The 21,241-nt window shown below is 46.4% G+C and overlaps 8 protein-coding genes across 8 annotated transcripts; 5 read left to right on the top strand and 3 right to left on the bottom strand.

Moving 5' to 3' along the window:
• Positions 1-37: 37 nt before the first annotated feature.
• EDB82DRAFT_446773 (uncharacterized protein) lies at positions 38-1,580 on the bottom strand. Its single transcript, XM_065607803.1, has 3 exons — positions 1,350-1,580; positions 1,191-1,298; positions 38-1,137 (listed from the first exon to the last, which is right to left on the bottom strand). The coding sequence occupies exons 1-3, from the start codon at positions 1,416-1,418 to the stop codon at positions 127-129; spliced, it is 1,188 nt and encodes a 395-aa protein (XP_065465140.1). The 5' UTR covers positions 1,419-1,580; the 3' UTR covers positions 38-126.
• A 171-nt stretch (positions 1,581-1,751) lies between these two features.
• Positions 1,752-4,017, top strand: EDB82DRAFT_557057 (cytochrome P450). Its single transcript, XM_025736554.2, has 8 exons — positions 1,752-2,284; positions 2,337-2,373; positions 2,423-2,514; positions 2,564-2,648; positions 2,728-3,235; positions 3,285-3,451; positions 3,505-3,890; positions 3,941-4,017. The coding sequence occupies exons 1-8, from the start codon at positions 2,063-2,065 to the stop codon at positions 3,989-3,991; spliced, it is 1,548 nt and encodes a 515-aa protein (XP_025587149.1). The 5' UTR covers positions 1,752-2,062; the 3' UTR covers positions 3,992-4,017.
• Positions 4,018-4,043: 26 nt separating this feature from the next.
• Positions 4,044-5,566, bottom strand: EDB82DRAFT_430339 (uncharacterized protein; the record flags this gene model as incomplete). Its single annotated transcript, XM_025736555.2, has 2 exons — positions 4,044-5,241; positions 5,289-5,566. Coding segments are annotated over 2 exons (1,476 nt in total), but the record flags the coding sequence as incomplete, so codon positions are not given.
• A 522-nt stretch (positions 5,567-6,088) lies between these two features.
• Positions 6,089-8,564, top strand: EDB82DRAFT_502425 (major facilitator superfamily domain-containing protein). The gene is made up of 2 exons (XM_025736556.2): positions 6,089-6,951; positions 7,014-8,564. Exons 1-2 carry the CDS (start codon positions 6,419-6,421, stop codon positions 8,122-8,124), a joined length of 1,644 nt encoding a protein of 547 aa, XP_025587151.1. The 5' UTR covers positions 6,089-6,418; the 3' UTR covers positions 8,125-8,564.
• A 536-nt stretch (positions 8,565-9,100) lies between these two features.
• EDB82DRAFT_502427 (ferric reductase NAD binding domain-containing protein) lies at positions 9,101-11,143 on the top strand. The gene is made up of 4 exons (XM_025736557.2): positions 9,101-9,394; positions 9,448-9,603; positions 9,656-10,533; positions 10,588-11,143. Exons 1-4 carry the CDS (start codon positions 9,195-9,197, stop codon positions 11,043-11,045), a joined length of 1,692 nt encoding a protein of 563 aa, XP_025587152.1. The 5' UTR covers positions 9,101-9,194; the 3' UTR covers positions 11,046-11,143.
• A 338-nt stretch (positions 11,144-11,481) lies between these two features.
• On the top strand, positions 11,482-13,455 carry EDB82DRAFT_567395 (uncharacterized protein; the record flags this gene model as incomplete). The annotated part of the gene is made up of 8 exons (XM_065609846.1): positions 11,482-11,756; positions 11,911-12,055; positions 12,114-12,177; positions 12,248-12,371; positions 12,472-12,608; positions 12,645-12,728; positions 12,819-13,068; positions 13,127-13,455. 8 exons carry the CDS (start codon positions 11,482-11,484, stop codon positions 13,302-13,304), a joined length of 1,257 nt encoding a protein of 418 aa, XP_065465141.1. The 3' UTR covers positions 13,305-13,455.
• A 77-nt stretch (positions 13,456-13,532) lies between these two features.
• EDB82DRAFT_502435 (putative fungal-specific transcription factor) lies at positions 13,533-16,297 on the bottom strand. Its single transcript, XM_065608678.1, has 8 exons — positions 16,112-16,297; positions 16,027-16,050; positions 15,838-15,956; positions 15,297-15,784; positions 14,952-15,238; positions 14,465-14,902; positions 14,147-14,397; positions 13,533-14,087 (listed from the first exon to the last, which is right to left on the bottom strand). The coding sequence occupies exons 1-8, from the start codon at positions 16,220-16,222 to the stop codon at positions 13,598-13,600; spliced, it is 2,208 nt and encodes a 735-aa protein (XP_065465142.1). The 5' UTR covers positions 16,223-16,297; the 3' UTR covers positions 13,533-13,597.
• A 459-nt stretch (positions 16,298-16,756) lies between these two features.
• On the top strand, positions 16,757-21,139 carry EDB82DRAFT_546200 (multidrug resistance protein 1, 2, 3; the record flags this gene model as incomplete). The annotated part of the gene is made up of 11 exons (XM_065609457.1): positions 16,757-16,858; positions 16,922-17,109; positions 17,162-17,818; positions 17,887-18,166; positions 18,226-18,372; positions 18,431-19,181; positions 19,238-19,407; positions 19,459-19,988; positions 20,039-20,154; positions 20,206-20,396; positions 20,444-21,139. The coding sequence occupies 11 exons, from the start codon at positions 16,757-16,759 to the stop codon at positions 21,137-21,139; spliced, it is 3,828 nt and encodes a 1,275-aa protein (XP_065465143.1).
• Between the last annotated feature and the right edge of the window lie 102 nt (positions 21,140-21,241).

Below are 21,241 nucleotides of genomic sequence, written 5' to 3' on the forward strand. Positions count from 1 at the left end.
TAGACGGGGGATATCTTGAGGTTGGCGCAATGCGGATGTGGAAACTATGCCATTACTGATTTTGTCACTTGTTTCCTATATATTCTCCTCTGTGATTTAAAATCTAGAAGAAAAAAGAGAAAAAGCTCATCCAACACAATTCTCACATTCAACAGCTTCCATACACCACTGAAGTAACGACCTCCATTGTGGATCCATCTCCTTCCAAATATCTAGAACAACTAATCTCCCCCATTTTGCCATATACCAGGTAGATCTTCCAACCTGGTTTAGCACGACACAGTAGTGCGCGAGAACACAAAGTGCAATACGGTTTCGTTGTTTAATAAGGTCTAAGAACTCCGCACTCACAGACAAACACAATGTCAGGGCGACACGCAAATCTGGATTGGCCGTTGATTCAATACTTTTCTCAGTCCAAGTGATGGCAGACATGATAGACTCTTGACATAAAGAAGCCGTTGCAAGATCGAAGTTGTCCGGGATAGTGATCTGTCGAAGCTGGGCGATAACAGCTGTAAGGACTGGCGTCGACTCGCATGGGCTTCCTCTTAAAAAGAGACCCCCAAGTCTACTTTGATTGAGCGTCGTCTGATATTTGTTTAAGATATCACTCATGCCCCGAGTTAAAACGAAGACATCCAAAAGGTCATCGATGCCGGGTTGTTGACCTGAATTTTGTGTACTGAAACCAGCGAAAGCGCCGATGGAGAGTAATGAAGATGCGAGAAATATTTCTACGCAACTATCTTGTGAAATAGACCCAATCGCTGATCGAAGACCTTTAATAGCCTCATTCTGGTGTTGCGAAGCGCATACAGGAAATTCAGGGCGATCTGGATTCAAAAAGGCGAGATGAAATGCAGAAACTGACAGAACCTGATGTAGCAGATAAACATGACGCAAGGCTAGCTTAGGCATTTCAATCTGCCATATGTGGTGAAGTTCATCAGCGCGTGGCAAAGTCAGATAAGTGCATGTTGAATGATGATGCATTAGCTCCAGGTCCGTGAGCCACGTACTCTGCTCTATGGGCTCCTGGCCTTTCATAAACTTGGCCAAGTATGGCAATGGATCTGGGCTGACAGCGGATATCAACACGTCGCCTTGCCGGGAAGTTTCTCCCTGAGAGCGGGTCTACACTACTAGATCAGACATGTTTATTTACAGCGAGTATGATAACGACTGACCTGTTCAGTGGAAGGGTCTCTTGACCGCGATCGTGCACCCGAAGCATCCGCATAAACACAAATTACCCCGTGCCTCGCACACGCAGTGCACGGTTGGTTCTCATCGCACTAAAAGGCGTTGTTAGAAATAATTATGCATGTAGGTACAAGAGAGGATACCTTGACCCGGCGTTGCTTGCACATAAAACAACCCCTTCGGGACTTCTTGTAACCTAGGCGAGGCGGCATGGTATGACGTGGGGGCCCTTTTAGACGATTACTAACTGCGAGGTTGTTCTCTCCTGAGGAATATTGCCAAGGTATGTACTCATTGGATGAGCATAGGGTGGGGGATTCGCTCGGGGTTATGCTATTATTGAGCGAGGATGAAGTGGAACAAATTGACTAAGTCGGTCAGTCGAGATTAATCTAAAGTTTTCGGTATCGGTTTCGGTCTCGCTTTTAATTATTTTCCGGGGTTTAGAGTTCGATCATTACCTATTATTGGTATGCCAAGTCCACTAGCTTGATACAGTACTGAGCTTAGTGAGCTAAGACAATACGCGTGTCCATGCAGTTACACTCCTGATGTAACGCTCTTTTCTCCTTTCAGCATTGATGTAGTCTATCAATGATAATCTTGTGTCGCAATGACAAAAAGGCTAATCACATCCGCCTTATTACGCAGTAGTGGGGAATTAATAGTAACGCAGAGGCCTACCGGTAATGGCCATCTTCCCGAGGCCGTTTCTAAATCTGGTCATGCGTTGTCGACCAGTAGCTGTTGTTACAAGTTATAAGATAGCCACATTGGGCTGCTCTCCTATGTCCTGGTCGAGATACAACAACCTACACAACAATATATCTTAATCACCTATCCTACACCCTTTACCATGGGCAACACACAATCTGTAGTCGATATTGCAGCCAACCGATGGCCAGTACTTCTCACTGCACTCCTTGTCTGCTTTGTAGCCGCCATCGCCCCAAAGATTGGAAGCGTGTTGCGACTTTGGACTATCCCAATCGTTGGAGAAGAGCTCGGGAGTACAGAAAAGCGCAGGAAAGCGTACTTAGGAGGGGCCCGAAAGTTATACTCCGATGGGTACCAAAAGGTAAGAATGTCCATTTACATATACGATATGAAGATAGCTCACCGTTGAGTAGTTCAAGAATGGCGTTTTCATGATTACCACGTCCAAGTGTAGGTACCGATGATTCAAACGCTTAGAATGACTATACTAATTATCCAGCTTCTCCGACAATTGTCATTTCACCTGATTTTCTTCCTGAGTTGAAAAAGCTGCCCGATACGACTTTGAGCATGGAAGCTGCGGTTGACGAGGTAAGTAATACCGGAGGGAGTTTGTATGCATCCACTCACCAGTCAATAGTCAATGGAGACCAAGTACACCAAGATCGAGACGTCGGTACCCATCATCCCGCATACTATCAAAGGAGAACTAACTCCAGCACTATGTAAGTATGCATCAAATTGCGAATTAAACTCTCCGATAGCCAGAGTAGCTATCTTGTCCAATCCACTGACTTTGTATAGCTCGACTAAGTACAATCATTGCCGATGAAGTCAGACAATCCCTAGAGCTTTCTATACCCTCGTGTGAGGACTGGACAGAAGTCAACATCCACCACAGCCTCCTTCGTATCGTCGGAATGGTATCAGGTCGCGTATTCATCGGCCCAGAACTTTGTCGTTCCGAACAATACCTCGATGCAGCCATCAATTATACTATGGAAGTCATGGGTGCCCAACGAGTCGTGCAGAACATGCGACCATGGCTACGACCATTTCTAGCCCACAGGCAGCCTGAAGTCACGAAACTTTACCAACGAATCGCAGAAGCTGAGGCCTTTCTACAGCCTGTGGTAAAGTCAAGAATAGAGGCTATGGCTGACATGTCATACGAGAAGCCAGATGACTTTCTACAGTGGCTCATCGACGGAAAAGACAAGTTTCCGGACAAGAACAGCCAGAACCTCGCCAAGGTTCAACTGGGCCTTACCTTTGCAGCTGTACATACTACAACACTGACTGCCACCAACGCGTGAGTCTTTGCACTTTTCAACTTGGATAAGTCGCTAAATTGAAGATAGTTTCTATGATTTGGCAGCCATGCCAGACTTACAGGCAGAACTGCGAGAGGAGGTTCGGGAAGTGCTCTTTCAAAGTGGAGATGTCTTTACAAGCAATGCTTTACAGGCCATGAAGAAGATGGACAGCTTCCTCAAAGAGACTCTCCGAGTTCATCCGGCGACAATGGGTAAGCCACGACACAGGTTTCGTAGCTCTCAGATACTAATCCGAACCTCACAGCTTCCTTCCAGCGTAAGGTCTTGAAGCCGTTCACTTTATCCAACGGCCAAGTTATTCCAGCTGGTCTAACGATTGAAATACCTGCCGTTGCAGTTAACTCTGACTCATCCATCTTCCCACACGCAGACGAATTCGACCCACTGAGGTTCTACAGACTTCGCACACAAGCCAAGGATGATAGATCGATGGAAAAGGCAGCAAACAACCAGTTTGTCAGTGTGAACCAGAGCAGTCTGACATTTGGTTACGGCAAGCATGCTTGTCCGGGGAGGTTTTTTGCCGCAAACGAAATCAAGATGATTCTGGCCCATGCACTCCTGCGATATGATGTTAAGCTGGTTGGCTCAGAGACCAAGAGGTATCCTAACATGGAGTTTGCGCATATGGTAAGTCAATGTAGCCACAGTTGCGGTACATATACTAATCAGGGTTATAGTCTATTCCGGATCCGTCTCGAAAACTCTTGTTCAAGGCACTTGAGGTTTGAAAGGCTCTATTTAGCCAGGAGGATACAAAATCTACATACTATTAAGAGCATACTAGAAATAATGCTGTGTCACATCTGGCTCCCCACCAGGTAGCATCATACGAAACGGCCAGCCTTGTGAGTAGTATATGTCGGCAGCTACCTTCTGGAGCCATGTAGTAGGCACAACTGGGATCCAAAATTCGCATTTTTCGTTAGTCAAAATTTTCAATCCAGTTGTCCATGAGTGATGGCTGCCATCCTTGTCCCCTAGGGAAAGCTGCGCGTGTGCTAAAGACAAGTGGATCACTGCGGCTATAAATCCACCACTTGACCCGAGAGTGTGCATGTTATTAACTTGTTCAAGAGCAAATCTCCAACGTAGCACGGCTTCAACAGGGTCTGCTCTCAGACGGGCTATGCGTGCTGGTGCCAGTAGTATCCGCATGTGTAGCTGCTGGTCGTGAAGATCGTCTGGCCCATTAGGCAGGTCACCCAAAAAACCCTGGAGTATCGACTCAGCTGTGTCTAATCTTGTCGATCCGATATTGGCCTCCACCGAAGCTAGCACAAGTCTTCGAAATCCACGACGCATGCGGTCGCACTTGTCAATACGATCAAGTTCTGGCTTGAGTATCTCAACGGCCTTGAGGTACTCTCCGGCTTCGCAGTACACATCACCCAATCTACCCACCAAGACGCGACATGAGTTCGCACGTATAGGATTTATCAAGTCTAGTGATAAAAACTGCTCTAGTGAAGACTTGGCTGCACCGAAATCACCAATGGATTGGAAGTATCGTGCGGCTGTACTTTGGAGTCGGAAAGTAACTTCCATATCTAGAGTTGACAGTGGTTGCCCCGCTTCCCACTTGTAGGCACATGACGGCACGTCGTTGTCGTAGCACTTGATCTCGTTCTCCATCTGCGAAATATGAATGCGACCCTCAAGTGCATGATCCCGACGAGTTACTGGGCGTGGCCCATGCCACATAAAATCGCGTATGTGGGCTTCTGACTTGGCAAGATCTGCATCAACTCGGAAGAGTATGCTACGAAAGAGTACAACCAAAGCGTGAAGATAGTAAGGCATTGTCTTTCGTAACAAGATCTTGGCCTGCTTGACGGCGACGAGGCGGATAGCAACCGAGTCTCTCTCTCCAAAGTACAGAACGACTTCGATGACTTGGGTCCTAAACGACACTGGTATCTTGTACGTTTTCAATAACCGCTCAAATATTGGCCATACCGTTTCTTTCAATGATGGTGACCTGCAAGTTTGTAAGTAGGATATGGATAACGCATAGGTAGATCCTACCAGTCAGTGTTTCCCTCGTAGCATAGCGGAGTTACAAAACAGAGGAGCTTCATGGCTGTAGTTTCAAGCTCTTCTATTGTTGGGGCAAGTAAGATATCGGCGAAAGTTGACATGAGCTCAGGACACAATGACCAAGATATGGAATTGTCTTCTTGGACACGATTGGTAATCCATGGGCCCGCTATAATCTCAGAGAGCTTTGTCTCGTCACATAGAAGATCAACAAGGTCAACAGGTAGTCCACATTTAGCAGCACCACTCTGCTCGACTTCTCCATCGTCTTTGTGGCAGGCGAACACTCTTTAACAAGATATCTGGATATACTTCCTACCACATTTACGTATGTCTGCGAAGTTCTGCAGTCCAGGGAATACCTCAGCCACTTGAGGAGACGCCAATTCCTGAGCGTCCAATTTGGAGCGGAGAAATATAACCACACAGGCAAGCCGTCGACGCAATTCTAGATGAACACGATCATCCGAGCCTGCCCAGAAACCATCGACATCTTGGTCAAGCCTCTTACATAGTTAATTGACAGAGGTGAGGTCAACCGAGTCTACGAAAAGGGTTTTGTCGGTTCGTTAGCTTCGCGGTGTGATTTGATACTGGACTGAGCGACTGAGCGATTTAGCCTGCGCTAGGAAATGTCGCAGATCTTTCAGGTGGCGGTTCAGTGCAGGGATCAGTTCTTTGGCCTGGACCTCGTCGTACTCCTTAGCCAGGGTATGGATTGCGCTGCAGAGGCAAGTTTCCATTGCGCAATATTGTGCATGAGATTAAAGCTCCAATGGAGAAACGGTTGATACTCTCAATCAGCAGGATTGTCTTCCCATCCGCTGTTCTCGGGTCCGCTTACGGCTGAGTACGCGTGTCGCTGACCACATTCCAGTTGAACCAATTATCAATCTGTCCTGATATGTTATCTGATCCTGTGGATCCTACAAGCTAACAAGGACTAGAGGCCAGGTACCCACTGGTAGCATGAATGTAACATTGTACCTACTTTGCGGAATCCTCTCTGGACCAATTCTAATTCTGCTCGTTGACAAAGCTCTTCTCTTCTTCCATCTCATATCTTGTCCTTGATTCAACTACGCGATCCATCGATACCTAACGCTTCGCACTGAGCCATGAGCGGAGCATCGTCCCGTAGACCCCAAAGGGTCAGTCAAACATCAGAGGCATCCGATCAGACGCCTCTTTTGCAGGGTCACGAGGAGCAATCAGATGCTCCAGCAGAACCTCGACCCGTCTCTTGGGCATCACTCCCCAATAAAGGGCAATTGGCTGTCATATTACTTGCCCGCTTGGCTGAGCCATTAAGCGAGCGATCGCTGGCATCGTATCTGTTCTACCAGCTGCGATGGTTCAATCCAGATCTTGATCCTTCAGATATTCCCAAACAAGTCGGATACATCACTGCTGTTTTTGCGGCTGCGCAATGCCTCACTTCCATGTGGTGGGGTCGTGCTGCTGATAATCCTCGGCTGGGTCGCAAACGCGTCCTGATGATTGGACTTGGTGGTTCAGCCATGTCGGCCCTGGGAATGGGTTTTTCGACATCGCTCTATGCTGCCTTTTTCTTTCGGTTCTGTGCTGGTGCACTTAATGGAAATATTGGTGTCCTGAGGACTATGGTCTCCGAGGTAGTGACAGAAAAACGGTATGGTTTTGCTGATGCTTTATGCTACATGGTCTGCAAAGCAGCTGATTCGTTTATCACAGACATCAAACTAGAGCCTTTCTCCTACTTCCGATGTGTTTCAACGTTGGTGTCATCATTGGGCCACTTTTAACAGGATTCCTCGCGGACCCTGTTCGTTCCCTCCCCAGCATTTTCGGGCCAGGTTCGTTCTTGGGTGGCTCTAACGGCGTCCAATGGCTCAAGGACTTCCCTTATGCGCTTCCAAACATTTTCTGTTCTACTATCCTGACAATGGCGTTTTTCTTGGTTATTCTGGGCCTCGATGAAACTCATCCACAACTGCGGCACAGACCAGACCCTGGACGCAGACTTGGCAACCTCTTGTTGCGTATCATCCTACGGAAAAAGACTGAAAACCATCATTATGATCCCATTAGCACAGAGGATCCGTCGGGGTTGCTCATAAATCGATCCACAGATCAAGAATATGGCGAAATACCTGCCGAACCTCAAGACAAGTTTCAACCTTCGTTCCGGGACGTCTTGACCAGAAAAGTGTGTCTCAACATGATGCAACGTTTCTTGCAATCTCTGCACGTATCGGCCTTTAATTCCATGTTCTTCAGTCTTCTCCCTACACCGAAAGCCGTCGGCCAGGACTTTCATTTGCCATTCCGCTTCACCGGCGGTCTTGGACTTTCGAGCGAGAAGATGGGACTGGCCAACACAACCATTGGCATGATTGGAATCCCTCTGCAAATCCTTGTGTATCCAAGGCTCATCGGAAAGCTTGGTGTTAGAGAATCGTATCGTACTTTCCTGCCGCTCAGCATTGTCGCCTATTTCTTGCTGCCATACCTTGTTCTGCTACCCGACAGTGACGCTCTGGTCTGGGCCTGTCTATCGGCCGTGCTTACCTTGCAAGTTCTGTCTCGAACCTTTGTTAACCCAGCGACTATGATGCTCGTCAACGACTCAGCACCAAGCCCGAATCTTCTGGGGACAGTCCACGGTTTGGCGTCCAGCATCTCGAGCGCTGCCCGAATCATAGGGCCGACCGTGGGCGGTATAATGCTCGGCTGGGGTCTTGCTCACAACATTGTCGGGTTACCGTTGTGGTTATTGGGTATTTTGGCGGTGGTCAATTGGGTTATCCTTTGGTGGATCGAAGATGTGAACATGTCTCAGTGATATATCTGGCGTCGTAATCACATAAACAAATTGTGGGGTCCTTATACTGCTAAGCACATTGCAAATGTGGGAAACTTGATGTGATGGCCAGCTATGCAGACAGACGGACTTATCCATGCTCGAAAATAGCTCGGCCCGTCCTATCTTATCACCTATCTTATCGGTGGCCTTATCTCCGATTATCACTCCGAGATGCATCTCTCACGCTCGAAAGGGACCGAATCGTTTCAGACGGTTGTGAGTGGAAATCACTATGGTAATTAATTAGTGTCTCAATTGGAGTCTTTGTGCTTTAGAGATGCAGCTTTGTAACTCAGAGCAGTTCATTTATACCTCAATACTAGAGATCGTATCTCTTGGATTAAGTATCTCATGGTCAAGCTAATTGAAAAGAACATACCCTGTACCGCAACACCAGGATAAAGAAGTGATAAAGCAGCGAACTGGTTAATGCAACGGCTAAGCTATTCACTAGACACAATGTACTTTGGTAATATGTTTTTGTCATTCATCTCTTTTTGTGGTCTCATATGATTCACCTTGGAAGAAAATCTGCAAGAACTTTCCATCATGGTCGACCTGTTGCGACAAGATTTTATTCACTGTCCCGAGCTGGAGTTCCACTGTGAATAATTTAACGTGTCAACAATCCTTGTCGTACTCCACAAACGTGGTCGCAACCTATCAAATCGAGAAATCAGACAGCCTAGTCCACTCTAGCTTTTCTGGGACCTCATCCGATGGAAGAACCAAGTAAGATTGATAAGAGACAAGCTAATGGATCTAACGCGCGTTGAAATTGCGAACACTAATAACACCCTCCCTGCCGAGTTTTCTACCAGTCAGAACTTCCACAGCTGGATCAGGAGTATTCGTAGCTTGACCAGTATGCAGCGTGACTAGGATCACGAGGTGGGTCTAAGATGACACGCCTAGCCTCTTGACCGAAAGCCTGGTTAAACTTATCAATCGGAAATTAACTCGATCTTATCAATCTGGCCGGTTCATACCCATACTTCATTCTTCCTCCGTCATACCACGTCCGCCGTCAAGACGTCCCATATACCGAAATGCAAGGACTCAAACCGCCGACTACCAAGCAGCTCAAGAATGAAGAGGCACTGACCAAGTATGCCGCTTTCCTATGTGGTCTCATGCTTTTTGTTACTGCCGCCCGTTGGCTACGCAAGATTTGCATCAAATCTCCACATTTGAAAACACCGGTATCTTCATCGAGTTATGGGCGCGAGGCCTGTCTCTTAGTATTCCAGTAGGCAAATAAATTTGGAAATTCTATCAACAGTTTACTCACATTCTTTCTAGAAATCTTCAGAGACATGTCCCTTGGAAGTGGTTTGAGCGACCATCTCTGGGGTTTATCATGATAATCAGCATATACCTTGCCGGCAACATCGCTTTCTGCTCAAACATGCTTGCGATGCCTCAACTATTGAATCACTGGTCTTCTAGATTTGGATGGTAAGATGGAATGTTTATTTATGGTTTTTAACGTGTGACTGACAGGTACCAGGATGTGTGTCGGCAACATGGCGCTGTGTGTCTTTTTTGGTCTCAAAAACACACCGTTGGGCCCTTTAGCAGCTGTTTCGCATAGCCAACTAAATGTATTCCATCGCATTGTCGGTTATACAACTGTATCCCTCGTGCTTCTTCACGCTGCTGTATACACGATACACTTCGGACGTCAAGGCCGCTTAGTGCAGTTGTTAAAACCGGAGGATATCGCAGGTATCGGGGCCGGTGTTGCTATGTTTGTCTTACTAATGGGGATATTCAGACACAACCACTATGAGCTATTTTATGTTAGTCACATTATTGGCTTTCTGGTCGTTGTTCTTTTGACAGCGCTGCATAGGCCGAATTGGGCGAAAAAGATTCCGCTGGTGATGCTCATTGTCTTCAGTATGTGGGCATTGGATCGCCTCATTCGATTGATCAGATTGTCATGCAACCTCGTCAATAACTCGGCTACGTTCTATCCTCTACCATATGGAGGAACCCGAGTGATACTCAAGAAGCCTGGCACTGAAGCTGCTTTGCCGGGATCTCACTGCTTTTTATGGGTTCCAAGACTTCGAACCCATGAGAATCATCCATTTACTATCGTTAGTAACGATTCTTCTGGCCTGGAACTCGTGATGAAGTCGCATGAGGGCTTTACCAGAGCTGCTGTAAGGTTTGCGAGTCAACACCCTGGGACTACTCTGTGGGCATCTATCGATGGGCCATACGGATCACTGCCAGAAGTGAACCATTACGACAAGCTGGTTCTTGTTGCTGGAGGAAGCGGAGCTGCTTTTACCTTTGGATTCATGAATCGCATTATGATGCAACCTGAGAAGGTCGCAGTCCAATCTATCGAGTTTGTATGGGCTGTGAAGCGCATAGGTATGTACAAGTCAAGCCACAGCCACCAGAAAGCTTTTTCTCACACCTTACTAGAGCAGTTAAACTGGTTCCGCCGCCACTTGGTTAATATTGCCGAGGCCGAGCATCCCCCAAGCTTTAAGGTCTATGTCACAGGCGAGCAATTGGGATCTAACTCAGCCGCGACAATTTGTACCGCCTCCGAACGCCAGCACTTTCTAGGCGAGACAGAGAGCGAAGCTTTATTAAGAGAAGTCAGATTCAATTATGATACCATCTCGCCAATGGGCGATATATGTGGATTACTCCATCAAACTACCTCTGAGCATATATTGAATGTCATTTTTGAGAAGCTCAATGTTAATAAGGTAATTAGCAAAGCCTTGGGAACAGCTGGATGCCACCAAAGAGTACTCGTCGTGTCTTGTGGGCCCAAATCACTCATGTGTGCTGTGGTCGAATCAGCAGATAAATGGCAGAACACGCGAGGTCTTAGAATAGATGTCCACTGCGAAGCCTTTGACAGTTGTTAGAACTAGATTAGACAATATAAGAAAATGCATTCCAAATAAGCGATGACAAGAAGGCCCGCTTCCCTACAATCCAGTCCTGTTTGACAGCTGAGCTAAACTCGGCGACTGAGGGAACTGAATGACCTTCCTGCTCGGCTGGAACTACAGTACCCACACCGAGAAATCAGGATGACACAAAAGAACGCATGATACATGGGTCGGGTTTGGATGTCTAGTCGGAGGCGCTTGTACATTTTGGAGGGTGTGTGTTTAATTTACTAGCGTATGCATGATGTTGCAGAGTAGGCCTTGGCGAATTCTTTACCTGATCGGCGAGCGACATCTAATAAATAAGAGCCACACTTCGCCGCCCATTCATGCCAGTAACACTTACCCAATCCATCAATCTCATTTCTTTTTCAGAGTACATAATTGGACCCTTCATCACCCGTCTCATATGGCTACCGAGATACCACTGGCAGGACCGGCGGCTGCTGGCGGCATCGTCACATCCGCATTGTCTGAGCCTGATGAAAAAGGCAGTGCGCAAGAGACTCAAAGTCCAGCAGAGGCTGCTGAACAACCCCAAGATTTTCCTCTGACCTGGAAAATTGCAGCTCTCATATGCGGCGTCGCTCTGTCCTGGGGTTCATCATTCTCGGAAAACACCCTTGGTACCCTCAAGAGCACATTGAAGAAGCAACTCGATATCACCAACCAGCTACGTCCCTCGTAAACATAGTCTTTCCTATCATTGGTGGATGGGGATTTGATCATTATGGTGTTGAATGGTAAGATCCTCTTAGTTTTTGATCGCCTAGAAATCATTGGAATCTGTATAATCATGCAACAGAATCCACTTTGTTAACTCATTTGCTATGGCTAGGGGCCCAATGGCATGCTCAATCGCCATCTTTATCGGTGCTGTAGTATCAGCAGCTGGCTCGAACCTAGACTCTTTTACCCTTGTCGTAACTGGTCGAGTGATTATGGGACTTGGAAGCACAGTCATTGAGACGTGTATGTCCAAGGTATGCCTTTCCAAAGAACAGAACTATTTTGTGCGTAAGTACTAACAAATATGACAAGATTTCAGCGCATTGGTTTCAACACAGAGGACTTGGTCTGGTGTATGGCCTGGACTTGTTAATTGGTCTGTTTTAAATCCTAAATCTGGAAACGATGCAAATTGTAGCCATCTACTGACACTTCCGGTCTTTTAGGCAAACTCATTGTACTTATCGCAAAAGCTACGGCTGTTCCTATGCGAGATGCTTCTTCGTTCTGGGGATGGGCCCTTTGGATTCCTGCCATCGTCTGCTTCGCAAACCTGCGTCTGGTGGGCGCGTAGCCAGCCAACATGGACACATATGCCCACTGGTCAGCAATTAATGAAGGAGGCAAGAGAGCGAGGTGATGACGCCTCTATGCCCTCGAGCACAACTAGATCTAGGTTTGGACCCAGATGGGCTATCCTTACCTGTGTGCCGCGCTTCTTCTGGCTAGTAGCATGCACTCAGATACTGCAAGCCGGTGTGGTAGGCGACTTCAACGGGCTCAATGCCGACATTATCACTGAGACTCGTGTCTCTACAGAACAGATTGCTGGCTACACATAAGCCGTGCAGCAGTTTATCCCTGTCGTCGGTGCACTACTTATAGGTTCTTTTTTCGACTCATTCGGTTATAGAATGACCTTTGCCAGTTTAACTTCAGCTACCTAAGTTCTAGTCTATTACCTTATCGGATTTATCCAAATGAATGCCCTCGGGTCTATGGTTATTGCTTCTGTAGCGTCGACCATGAATGCTCTACCCTTCCCGGCTTCCATCCCGTTGATAGTACCGAACCAAATTGAGCTTGGGCTCGTATTCGGAATTTGGAAGGCATTCAATAACAGTGGAAGCGTCATTGTCGACATGATCGCTGGAAGGCTGCAGGACATAACACCGGATGGCATATATGAGCGGGTTATTGCATTCTTTGTGGCCGTAAAAGGATTGGAGTTTTGCCTGGGTTTATTCTATGGTATCCTTGATAGGAAGTAAGTTAAAATCTACTATGAGACTCAAACTTAAGCATCTTACTGACGACTGTTTCAGATATCTTGCAGGTATTCTTATTATGAGTGAGAAGAAACGCATGCAAATGGAACAGGAATGTAAGCTTCGAAAGCCAATTGGTCGCAAACCTGCAAAGCTGGCAACTATCATAGGAATTGCACTTGTTTGTGCCATGATTGTCATTGCTTGGGTGCTTTTCATCAAGTACTCACTCTAATCTAAACACATGCCAAAGTGTAATTGTATATGCATTCAAATAGGATTAGATTATAGTTATTCAAAAGAAAATCTTATCCGAAGGACATTGACATCGTTGGATTAAATGATAACATAATGGGTCGAGTTAACCTTATTTGTAGTAATTCCAGATCTCACTTTGTGGTTAGGGACCAGGGCCTATCTCGAGTCACTTCACATCGCTGAGGACCAACAGGTCATATTATATATCAATCTATACCTAAGAGCCGAAAGAAAAAGAAATCTAGTCATTTTTGTTTTTATCATACCACCCTAGAAGTAGCTATCCTCTAATGCTCTTATCATCTGGCTATTCATATGCAACCAATTTCCAAGCTGTGCGCCATATTGATCAACGTCTGCCCCACTGGGCATCTCAAAAGACTGAGACATCCATTCAGCAGTCCCATCTATCGACAGTCCAACGGTCGCCTCTGAACCTTCCAAGTTAGAGACTGGCGTCATGATAACAGGCTGTTGGTGAGCTGGCGACAGCACGGTTGCGGGTAAAGACGCGTCTTCCCAAGTGCGAAATCCTAGATGGGCCTTGCTTAATCTAGCTTCAATGTAACTACAGGCGGCATCGTAAAGAGCTTTGAACAGGTGATACTCTTTCCTTACTCCAGAAGAAGGAACGCTATCCGTAGCAGACTTCAGAGCCTCGATGACGCTTTCGAGAAGATCAATGTCGTGTTTATCGCATGTCTCGATAATATGGCAGAATATAACAGTGAAAGGAACAAACGGAGAATGTAATATGGCCCTGCAAGAGTGGAAAAGTGTCAGAGATGGGTGTACCCCACCTAGAATAGGTGCACATACATGTTTACATAGCTTTCAAGAAAGTCATTGTCAAGTTCAGCGACAAGAGACATACATCGCCTGTGTGCCTCTAGAGCTTTGTGAGCACTGCTGATGCACTCCCTTCCAAAAATGGTGCCCTGATTTGCCTCGGGTGGTATGGCTCGATAAACTAAACAAATCAGTGACAAATGAATCACCTTTTCGGTGCATGTGAAAACCTCTAAGAACTCGTTGCTGGTGGCCTGGCGTAGAGCTTCTGCGTAGAGCGTCTGTGGTTTTGTTAGTAGTAGTACGTGTTAAGGAAGCAAGCGGCAAATGATTTTTGGGCTACCATACCTCAGTCCTTCCCTTTCTATTGGAATGCGCTTCAAGCTCTGCCGCAAGACATCTCGCCCTGGTTGTTCTGATGTGCTGTGGTTGCGCCAAGGCGCCAGAGCTATAGAGTTGATCGTAAATTTTGCCTTGTAAATGTGCCAGGTCTTTCATCTTTTCAAGATGAGAAAAGTAGCTTATCTCTGATCGTGAGTCGATACACGGGACCGGAATTGTGATATCGCTGTCGCGAATGGTTGATGATCGACCAAGTCGCAGAGAAAGACCTTTTTCATACACATAGACCTGCCAGAAAATCTTGATCTTGGTCGCCTTGGTTTCTGGGGAATCTTGAATCATTGCCACCTTGCTATGCATGCCTAATGTCTGGCTCATATGTGACGCAGTTGCGACAAAATCCCAGGCCGCTGATGGCTTGCATGTTTCGAGGCAGTAGATACTCTGTGATCAGATTAGTAACATATTACAACAGAGTATTGGCATCACGTACAGCTATTACCATGGAACCGACTGTCTCAAGTTTGGAAGGTTGATGAAATGGCAGATTGGCGAGAATGGTCTCAAGGTTGTCCCGGCAGATAACAGCTTGCGTCTCGAAGTCGGCCTTTTGACTGGAGTCAGCCGTAGCGTGTTTGCACAGTTGGAACATCCAATAGAGCCCCCCATTCACGATGATAAGGTCAGCATGAGTTGCTTCGCCTGGCGAATAGACCTTGACGCAATAGTCGCTGAAAAATGTTGCTTCATTGTTCCAAAAGAACCGAACTCGAGCGTTTTCTATAAGAAAACAGTAAGTGGTAAGTAAATAAGAAGTGAGATCAAAAGGCATAGATACCTTTGGCCATTCTAAGGCAGATAAATACTTTTTCGATAGGTGGCATAGGAAGATTGCGCAGATGAAGCCCTGATCCAAGGTCCCTAGCGTGAGGGTACAGGTAGTCACGTTCCTGGTGGTTTGAGCCCCGTCCCAAAGCCTTTCTCAGAGACTCCAATACAGAAGACATCTCAGCAGCGATGTCGATTCCATTCGGTTTGTTGATAATGGCATCCTCCAGAAATTTATTTGCAAAGGTGGCTTGGGCTGCTATGGAAGACTCTCCCTGATGTTCCAACCTTGGAGTAAGGAGCTCGCTACCCAGGCTCTCGGGTAAGGTTATAGATGTCGTTTTACCTTTCGGTGTAGCGGATATATCCGATGCTGAGTGTGATGGACCGGTTGTTGCAGTAGTAGCTGGTATAGTAATCCGAGTAGAATTTTGAATAGCTCCCAAGACATTTCCAAACTCTTCAAGTTTTTGCGCGATATCATCAATCTTCCTCTCACTAGAACGCTGAATCTAAGATGTTGTATCGAGACGGGGTGTGTGTCTACTCACTATATCTCTGATATGCAGACGCGCTGTCGCTTCTCCTTTGGCTTATGCCTTTGTGGGTAGGTACAAGTGTGACCTGTGCGGGTGCAGTAGGTACATGGATATTTCCGGTCGCAGCGTACCTGGTACTTGACTTAGAAAATGAAACTAAACCATGATAGGCATTGATTAAATGAATGAACGTATGTGTACCTTTCGGAAGCGACACCTATCACACTAGAACCAAGTAGACATCGGTCAGTAAGAGAAAATGAACTTCAGACGAATGGCAACTTGCTGAAATGATGGATAATGGAACACTGCTGCCACCATCTTGTTGCTCGTCATACCGTACTTCATCAGCTTCCTGAACCGATGAGACGGATGTGTGATCTCTTTTGGAAGCCATGGTACTGAAATGGTCTTGCAAAAACACACCAAATTGGCTAAAATTGATGACGGAGAAAGAAAGTTAACATGTCCGCAAGCCGCAGTGCAAATTATTTATTAAAGTAGAGCAAAAGTGATGGATCAACGCTAAGTTATAGGGTGGGTCCCGGCGATTCCTACATGAGCCAATCACTTCCCAGCAATGCTGGCTTTACAAGTGAGCGCGGTAACGCGGATTCTTGGCAGTCCGCACTCCGATATGGTGGATATCTCGGTGACGGATTGCTGGCATACCGCACCGCACCAAAGCAAAGGGGTAAATAAGAGGCAATAGATTCATTAATTTTACCAGACACTTAAAAGGTAGAGAACATTCACCTTGTTCATTTGTTCCCACTACTCAAGCTTAATATTGTCAATCATTAATTGCTCCCTACACTTTTTGTTCCTCACTACCTATCACGGCCTACGCATCCACATTTTCTCTTTACTTGTATTTTCTTTCTATCCAATATCTCTCTATCACAAGATAATTTTCTATATTCTCGTCGCGATGGAGAAATTCGATCAAGGCGCTGGTGCGACAGCGGCTGGACAGTCGGAGTGTTCTCGCCCGTCTGACAGGAAGCCAACTTCTGGCTTCGCGGCGTTCTTGGTAAGGAAAGCCCGGTGTCGACACAACTTGATACGCTATTCATGCTGAAAACTGTTTTTACAGCGCATATTCACCTATTGTCAACCACTCGATTGCGCCCTCGAAATCATTGCCATCCTCGCTGCAATCGGCTCCGGTGTAGCGATGGCATTGATGAACCTAGTGATAGGAGAACTGATGGATGTCATGGGTGATACCACGCGGATTACCACAGATCCACAAGGCTTCATGGCTGCCGTCAGCAAGAACTCGTAAGTATTCTTCCACATATTATCGTCTTGGCCACACCTAATATCCTCTTAGGCTCTACTTTGTCTACATTGGCATTGCTAGATTCGTTTGTACCTACCTGTACTCGACGCTATTTACCTACGTTTCCTTCCGAGTCACGAATAATATTCGAAAGTCTTACCTACAAGCAGCCCTCAGTCAAGAGATCAGCTACTTTGACCACGGAACTTCTGGATCTATATCCATGCAAGGCATATCTAACGGAAAATTGATTCAGTCCGGTATCGCAGACAAGCTAGGTCTTTTCTTTGCATCGTTTGCTACCTTTGTTGCGGCTTTCATCATCGCCTTCGTTAGTTACTGGAAGCTTACCCTCATCCTCATTTGTATCATGCCCGCAATCATCTTGGTCATTGGTACCATGGCTACCATCGACGCTGGAATCGATAGCAAGAACTTGAAAATTACCTCCAAAGCTGCTCAGTACGCCGAAACATCCCTCAAAAGCATCCGCACGATCAAGGCCTTTAACCTTGAGACGAGAATTATGAACAAGTACACATCGTTTCTTCAAACTTCACGACAGCTGTGTCGCAAGAAATCTGGCGTGTATGGTGTTATGTTTGCCTGGCAATACTTTGTCATCTATGCAGGTATGGGTTTGGCATTCTGGCAAGGAATTAGAATGATTGCTCGTGGGGAAGTCGAGAGCATCGGCGCCGTCTTCACGTAAGTGCCCTTCAACTTGGGTTGACACATTTCTTCTCGACCAATAACTGACCATTGTTACTAAATAGTGTCCTCTTCTCGGTCATCATCGGTTCGACTTCGATCAATGGCATTGCTCCTAACATTGCTTCATTTGTTCGAGCTTGTGCTGCCGCTACAGAGCTTTTTTCTCTGATCGATAGAGTCTCAGACATCAACCCTCTCGAAGAGTCGGGCCAGAAACCCAATACTGTCTCTGGTGTCATCGAAATCCAGTCACTCGGCTTCAACTACTCAACGCGACCAGATACCAAAGTGCTTGATGACTTTACTCTTACTATTCCGGCTGGAAAGGTCACAGCTTTGGTGGTATGCCCTATTTTCTTCCCTTACCTATTTCATGAGAAGTGGAACTAACATTTTGATAGGGTACCAGCGGCTCAGGGAAAAGCACTATTATTGGTCTTTTGGAAAGATGGTATAAGCCTACTGCTGGTGACATTAAACTTGATGGAGTAAGCCTGGAGGATTTGAATGTTACCTGGCTTCGTACAACAATGCGACTTGTTCAACAGGTGTGTTCTAAGTCAATACTAGATAAATCACCTCATCCTAAATGCTAATGTCTCACAGGAACCTGTTTTGTTTAACGGAACCGTCTTTGAGAACATTGTCAACGGTCTAGTTGGGACTCACTGGGAGACGGCTGCCCCAGAAACCCAAGAAGAACGCGTTAAACACGCAGCTAAGCTTGCTTTTGCAGATGAGTTCATCCAGAACCTGCCAGAAGGATACGACACATGCATAGGTGAGAGAGGCGGGATTCTTTCGGGAGGACAAAAGCAAAGGATTGCCATCGCTCGAAGTCTCGTTTCCGACCCTTCCATTCTCCTGTTGGATGAAGCCACCTCTGCACTTGACCCACACTCCGAAGGCATGGTCCAAAAGGCACTCGATAGTGCCTCGAGGAACAGGACGACACTAGTCATTGCCCACAAACTGGCCACCATTCGCCATGCTCACAACATCGTAGTCATGTCCAAGGGCAAGATTGTTGAACAGGGAAAGCATGATGATCTGGTGGCTCTCAATGGCACCTATTCCAAGCTAGTCAAGGCCCAGGACTTGTCTGCTCCAAAGAGAAATCTGGATATTGGGATATCTGACGAAGAGTCGACAAAATCTACTGACGCTTTAGCTCTTGTTCAATCCCTTACCAGATACAAATCTGGCATCAACGAGGATCTCGCCTCTCAAATGGCCAGGGAAGACTTTAATCTTTACAAGTCTACAGGGCTACTACATACCATCTGGAGGTTGATCATGTCAGCTCCTGAGCTTCGAGTTTACTTTATCATAATATCCATCGCCTGTGCTGTTGGAGGTAAGTCTGCCCCCACACAATCACTTTCAACTATAGACTCTAACCAATTGATGCAGCTGCCGTCAACCCAGGACAGACTTTGCTACTTTCCGAAGTCATGGATGTCTTCACATCCTCTGACTTGGTCAAAGGTGGTGACTTTGTGTCTTTGATGTACTTCGTCATTGGCCTAGGAGCCTTGGTTGTGTTTTTCATTATGGGATGGATTTCCAACATTATTGCCCAGGCGAGTTCGGGAAAAAATACTGGACTACCAAATTGCTTACAAGAGCACTAGACTCTCAGCCAGAATGTCCAAAAAGGGCTTTTTGGTAGTATGCTGAGACAAGACCTGCGGTTCTTCGACAGACCAGAAAACACCGTTGGTGCTCTTGTCAGCCGCATCGATACCCAGGCACAGGCTGTTCTGGAACTCATGGGCTTCAACGTGGCATTAGTTCTTCAATCTGTCATTACTATCATTTGCAGTAGCATTCTAGCTCTTGCATCTGCTTGGAAGCTCGGTCTTGTTGGTGTTTTTGCTGGCATGCCTCCTCTTCTACTGGCGGGGTATGCTCGTATCCGACTCGAGACAAAGCTTAACACGAACATCGATAAGAAATTCTCTTCCAGTGCTTCCATAGCGTCCGAGAGCGTTAACGCCATACGGACCGTTTCATCGCTTGCAATTGAGCAGAGTGTTCTGAAAAATTATTCCGCAGAATTAGATAGTGCTGTTTCGGGCTCGACTGTACCTCTTTTCACCATGATGTTTTGGTTCTCTCTGACGCAGTCGATTGAGTTTTTCATCCTTGCTCTGGGATTCTGGTTAGTACTGGGTCTTGTTGTTATTGTAGACTACTAACTCGGCTCTATAGGTTCGGATCGACACTGGTTTCGCAAGGAGAGATCACATTTTCCCAGTTTATCATATCTTTCTTGGGTGTCTTCTTCTCTGGCCAGGCCGCTGCAGTCATCTTCAGCTTTGCAAGCAGTTAGTATATCCTCCCTATGTCAATCGACACTTCTAACACGACACATCCAGGTTTCACCAAGGCCAACTCTGCTGCTAACTACTATTTCTGGCTCACTAGTTTGCAACCTATCATTAGGGAAACAGATGAGAATAAGAATAAGGGCCCTGCAGACGGCGGAAGTTCCATTGACTTCCAAGATGTTCATTTCTCTTACCCTCTGGCTCCTGAAAAAAGAGTCATCAAGGGTCTTGATCTCACGGTCAGTGCAGCTCTATCTGAAGAGAAGACAAAGCTAACATTTAGCAGATCAGTCGTGGACAATTCGTTGCCTTTGTCGGCGCGTCCGGTTGTGGAAAGAGTACCATGGTGTCACTCCTTGAACGCTTCTATGATCCCACAAGTGGTGCCATCAACATCGACGGCTCAACTCCTCTCACCGATATCAGTCCCCGTTTGTATCGCAACAAGATCGCCCTTGTTCAACAAGAGCCCACTCTCTTCCCTGATAGTATCCGTGAAAACATTACTGCAGGGCTTGATGTCGATCCTGAGGACCAGGTCCTTGTCAGCGATGATGCTATAGAAGTAGCTTGCCGTGCCGCCAATGCCTGGGACTTTGTGAGCTCTCTTCCTGAAGGTCTTAACACTCTTTGCGGCGACGGAGGTAGCCAGCTTTCTGGCGGACAACGACAGAGAATCGCTATTGCGCGTGCTCTGATCCGTAACCCTAGTATCATTCTACTAGATGAGGCAACTTCAGCCCTCGACACTGAGTCTGAGAGAGTTGTGCAGAAAGCTTTAATGAATACTGCTTTCACTGGAAATTGTATCACTGTAGCTGTTGCACATCGACTTTCTACTATTAAAGACGCTGATAAAATCTGCGTCTTTTACCAGGGTAGAATCGTCGAGGTTGGAACGCATGAGGAGCTTATTAGGCAGAATGGAATGTACAAGCAGATGTGCGACGCCCAAAGCCTCGATGGGAGCAGATTAGCGTAAGTTCGTCTCGTGGACGATTCGGAAATGTACGGGATAATTAAACATAACATTTTGATAAGACTTTAAACTAATATTAAATTGCTGAAATGATAGGCAATAGGA

Source organism: Fusarium venenatum (genome assembly GCF_020744135.1).
Source record: "Fusarium venenatum strain MPI-CAGE-CH-0201 chromosome Unknown EDB82scaffold_2, whole genome shotgun sequence".
NCBI lineage: Eukaryota > Fungi > Ascomycota > Sordariomycetes > Hypocreales > Nectriaceae > Fusarium > Fusarium venenatum.

Coding starts and splice junctions, on each gene's coding strand:
- EDB82DRAFT_446773 (XM_065607803.1), bottom strand. CDS start 1,418: ATGCCGCCTCGCCTAGGTTACAAGAAGTCCCGAAGGGGTTGTTTTATG. Junction 1,299..1,349: donor GCAAGCAACGCCGGGTCAAG/GTATCCTCTCTT, acceptor AACGCCTTTTAG/TGCGATGAGAACCAACCGTG. Junction 1,138..1,190: donor GAGACCCTTCCACTGAACAG/GTCAGTCGTTAT, acceptor CTAGTAGTGTAG/ACCCGCTCTCAGGGAGAAAC.
- EDB82DRAFT_502425 (XM_025736556.2), top strand. CDS start 6,419: ATGAGCGGAGCATCGTCCCGTAGACCCCAAAGGGTCAGTCAAACATCA. Junction 6,952..7,013: donor GAGGTAGTGACAGAAAAACG/GTATGGTTTTGC, acceptor CGTTTATCACAG/ACATCAAACTAGAGCCTTTC.
- EDB82DRAFT_502427 (XM_025736557.2), top strand. CDS start 9,195: ATGCAAGGACTCAAACCGCCGACTACCAAGCAGCTCAAGAATGAAGAG. Junction 9,395..9,447: donor GCCTGTCTCTTAGTATTCCA/GTAGGCAAATAA, acceptor CATTCTTTCTAG/AAATCTTCAGAGACATGTCC. Junction 9,604..9,655: donor TGGTCTTCTAGATTTGGATG/GTAAGATGGAAT, acceptor GACAGGTACCAG/GATGTGTGTCGGCAACATGG.
- EDB82DRAFT_502435 (XM_065608678.1), bottom strand. CDS start 16,222: ATGGCTTCCAAAAGAGATCACACATCCGTCTCATCGGTTCAGGAAGCT. Junction 15,785..15,837: donor GTCTGCATATCAGAGATATA/GTGAGTAGACAC, acceptor TCAGCGTTCTAG/TGAGAGGAAGATTGATGATA. Junction 14,088..14,146: donor CTTGAAAGCTATGTAAACAT/GTATGTGCACCT, acceptor CCACTCTTGCAG/GGCCATATTACATTCTCCGT.
- EDB82DRAFT_557057 (XM_025736554.2), top strand. CDS start 2,063: ATGGGCAACACACAATCTGTAGTCGATATTGCAGCCAACCGATGGCCA. Junction 2,374..2,422: donor CATGATTACCACGTCCAAGT/GTAGGTACCGAT, acceptor CTAATTATCCAG/CTTCTCCGACAATTGTCATT. Junction 2,649..2,727: donor AGAACTAACTCCAGCACTAT/GTAAGTATGCAT, acceptor GACTTTGTATAG/CTCGACTAAGTACAATCATT.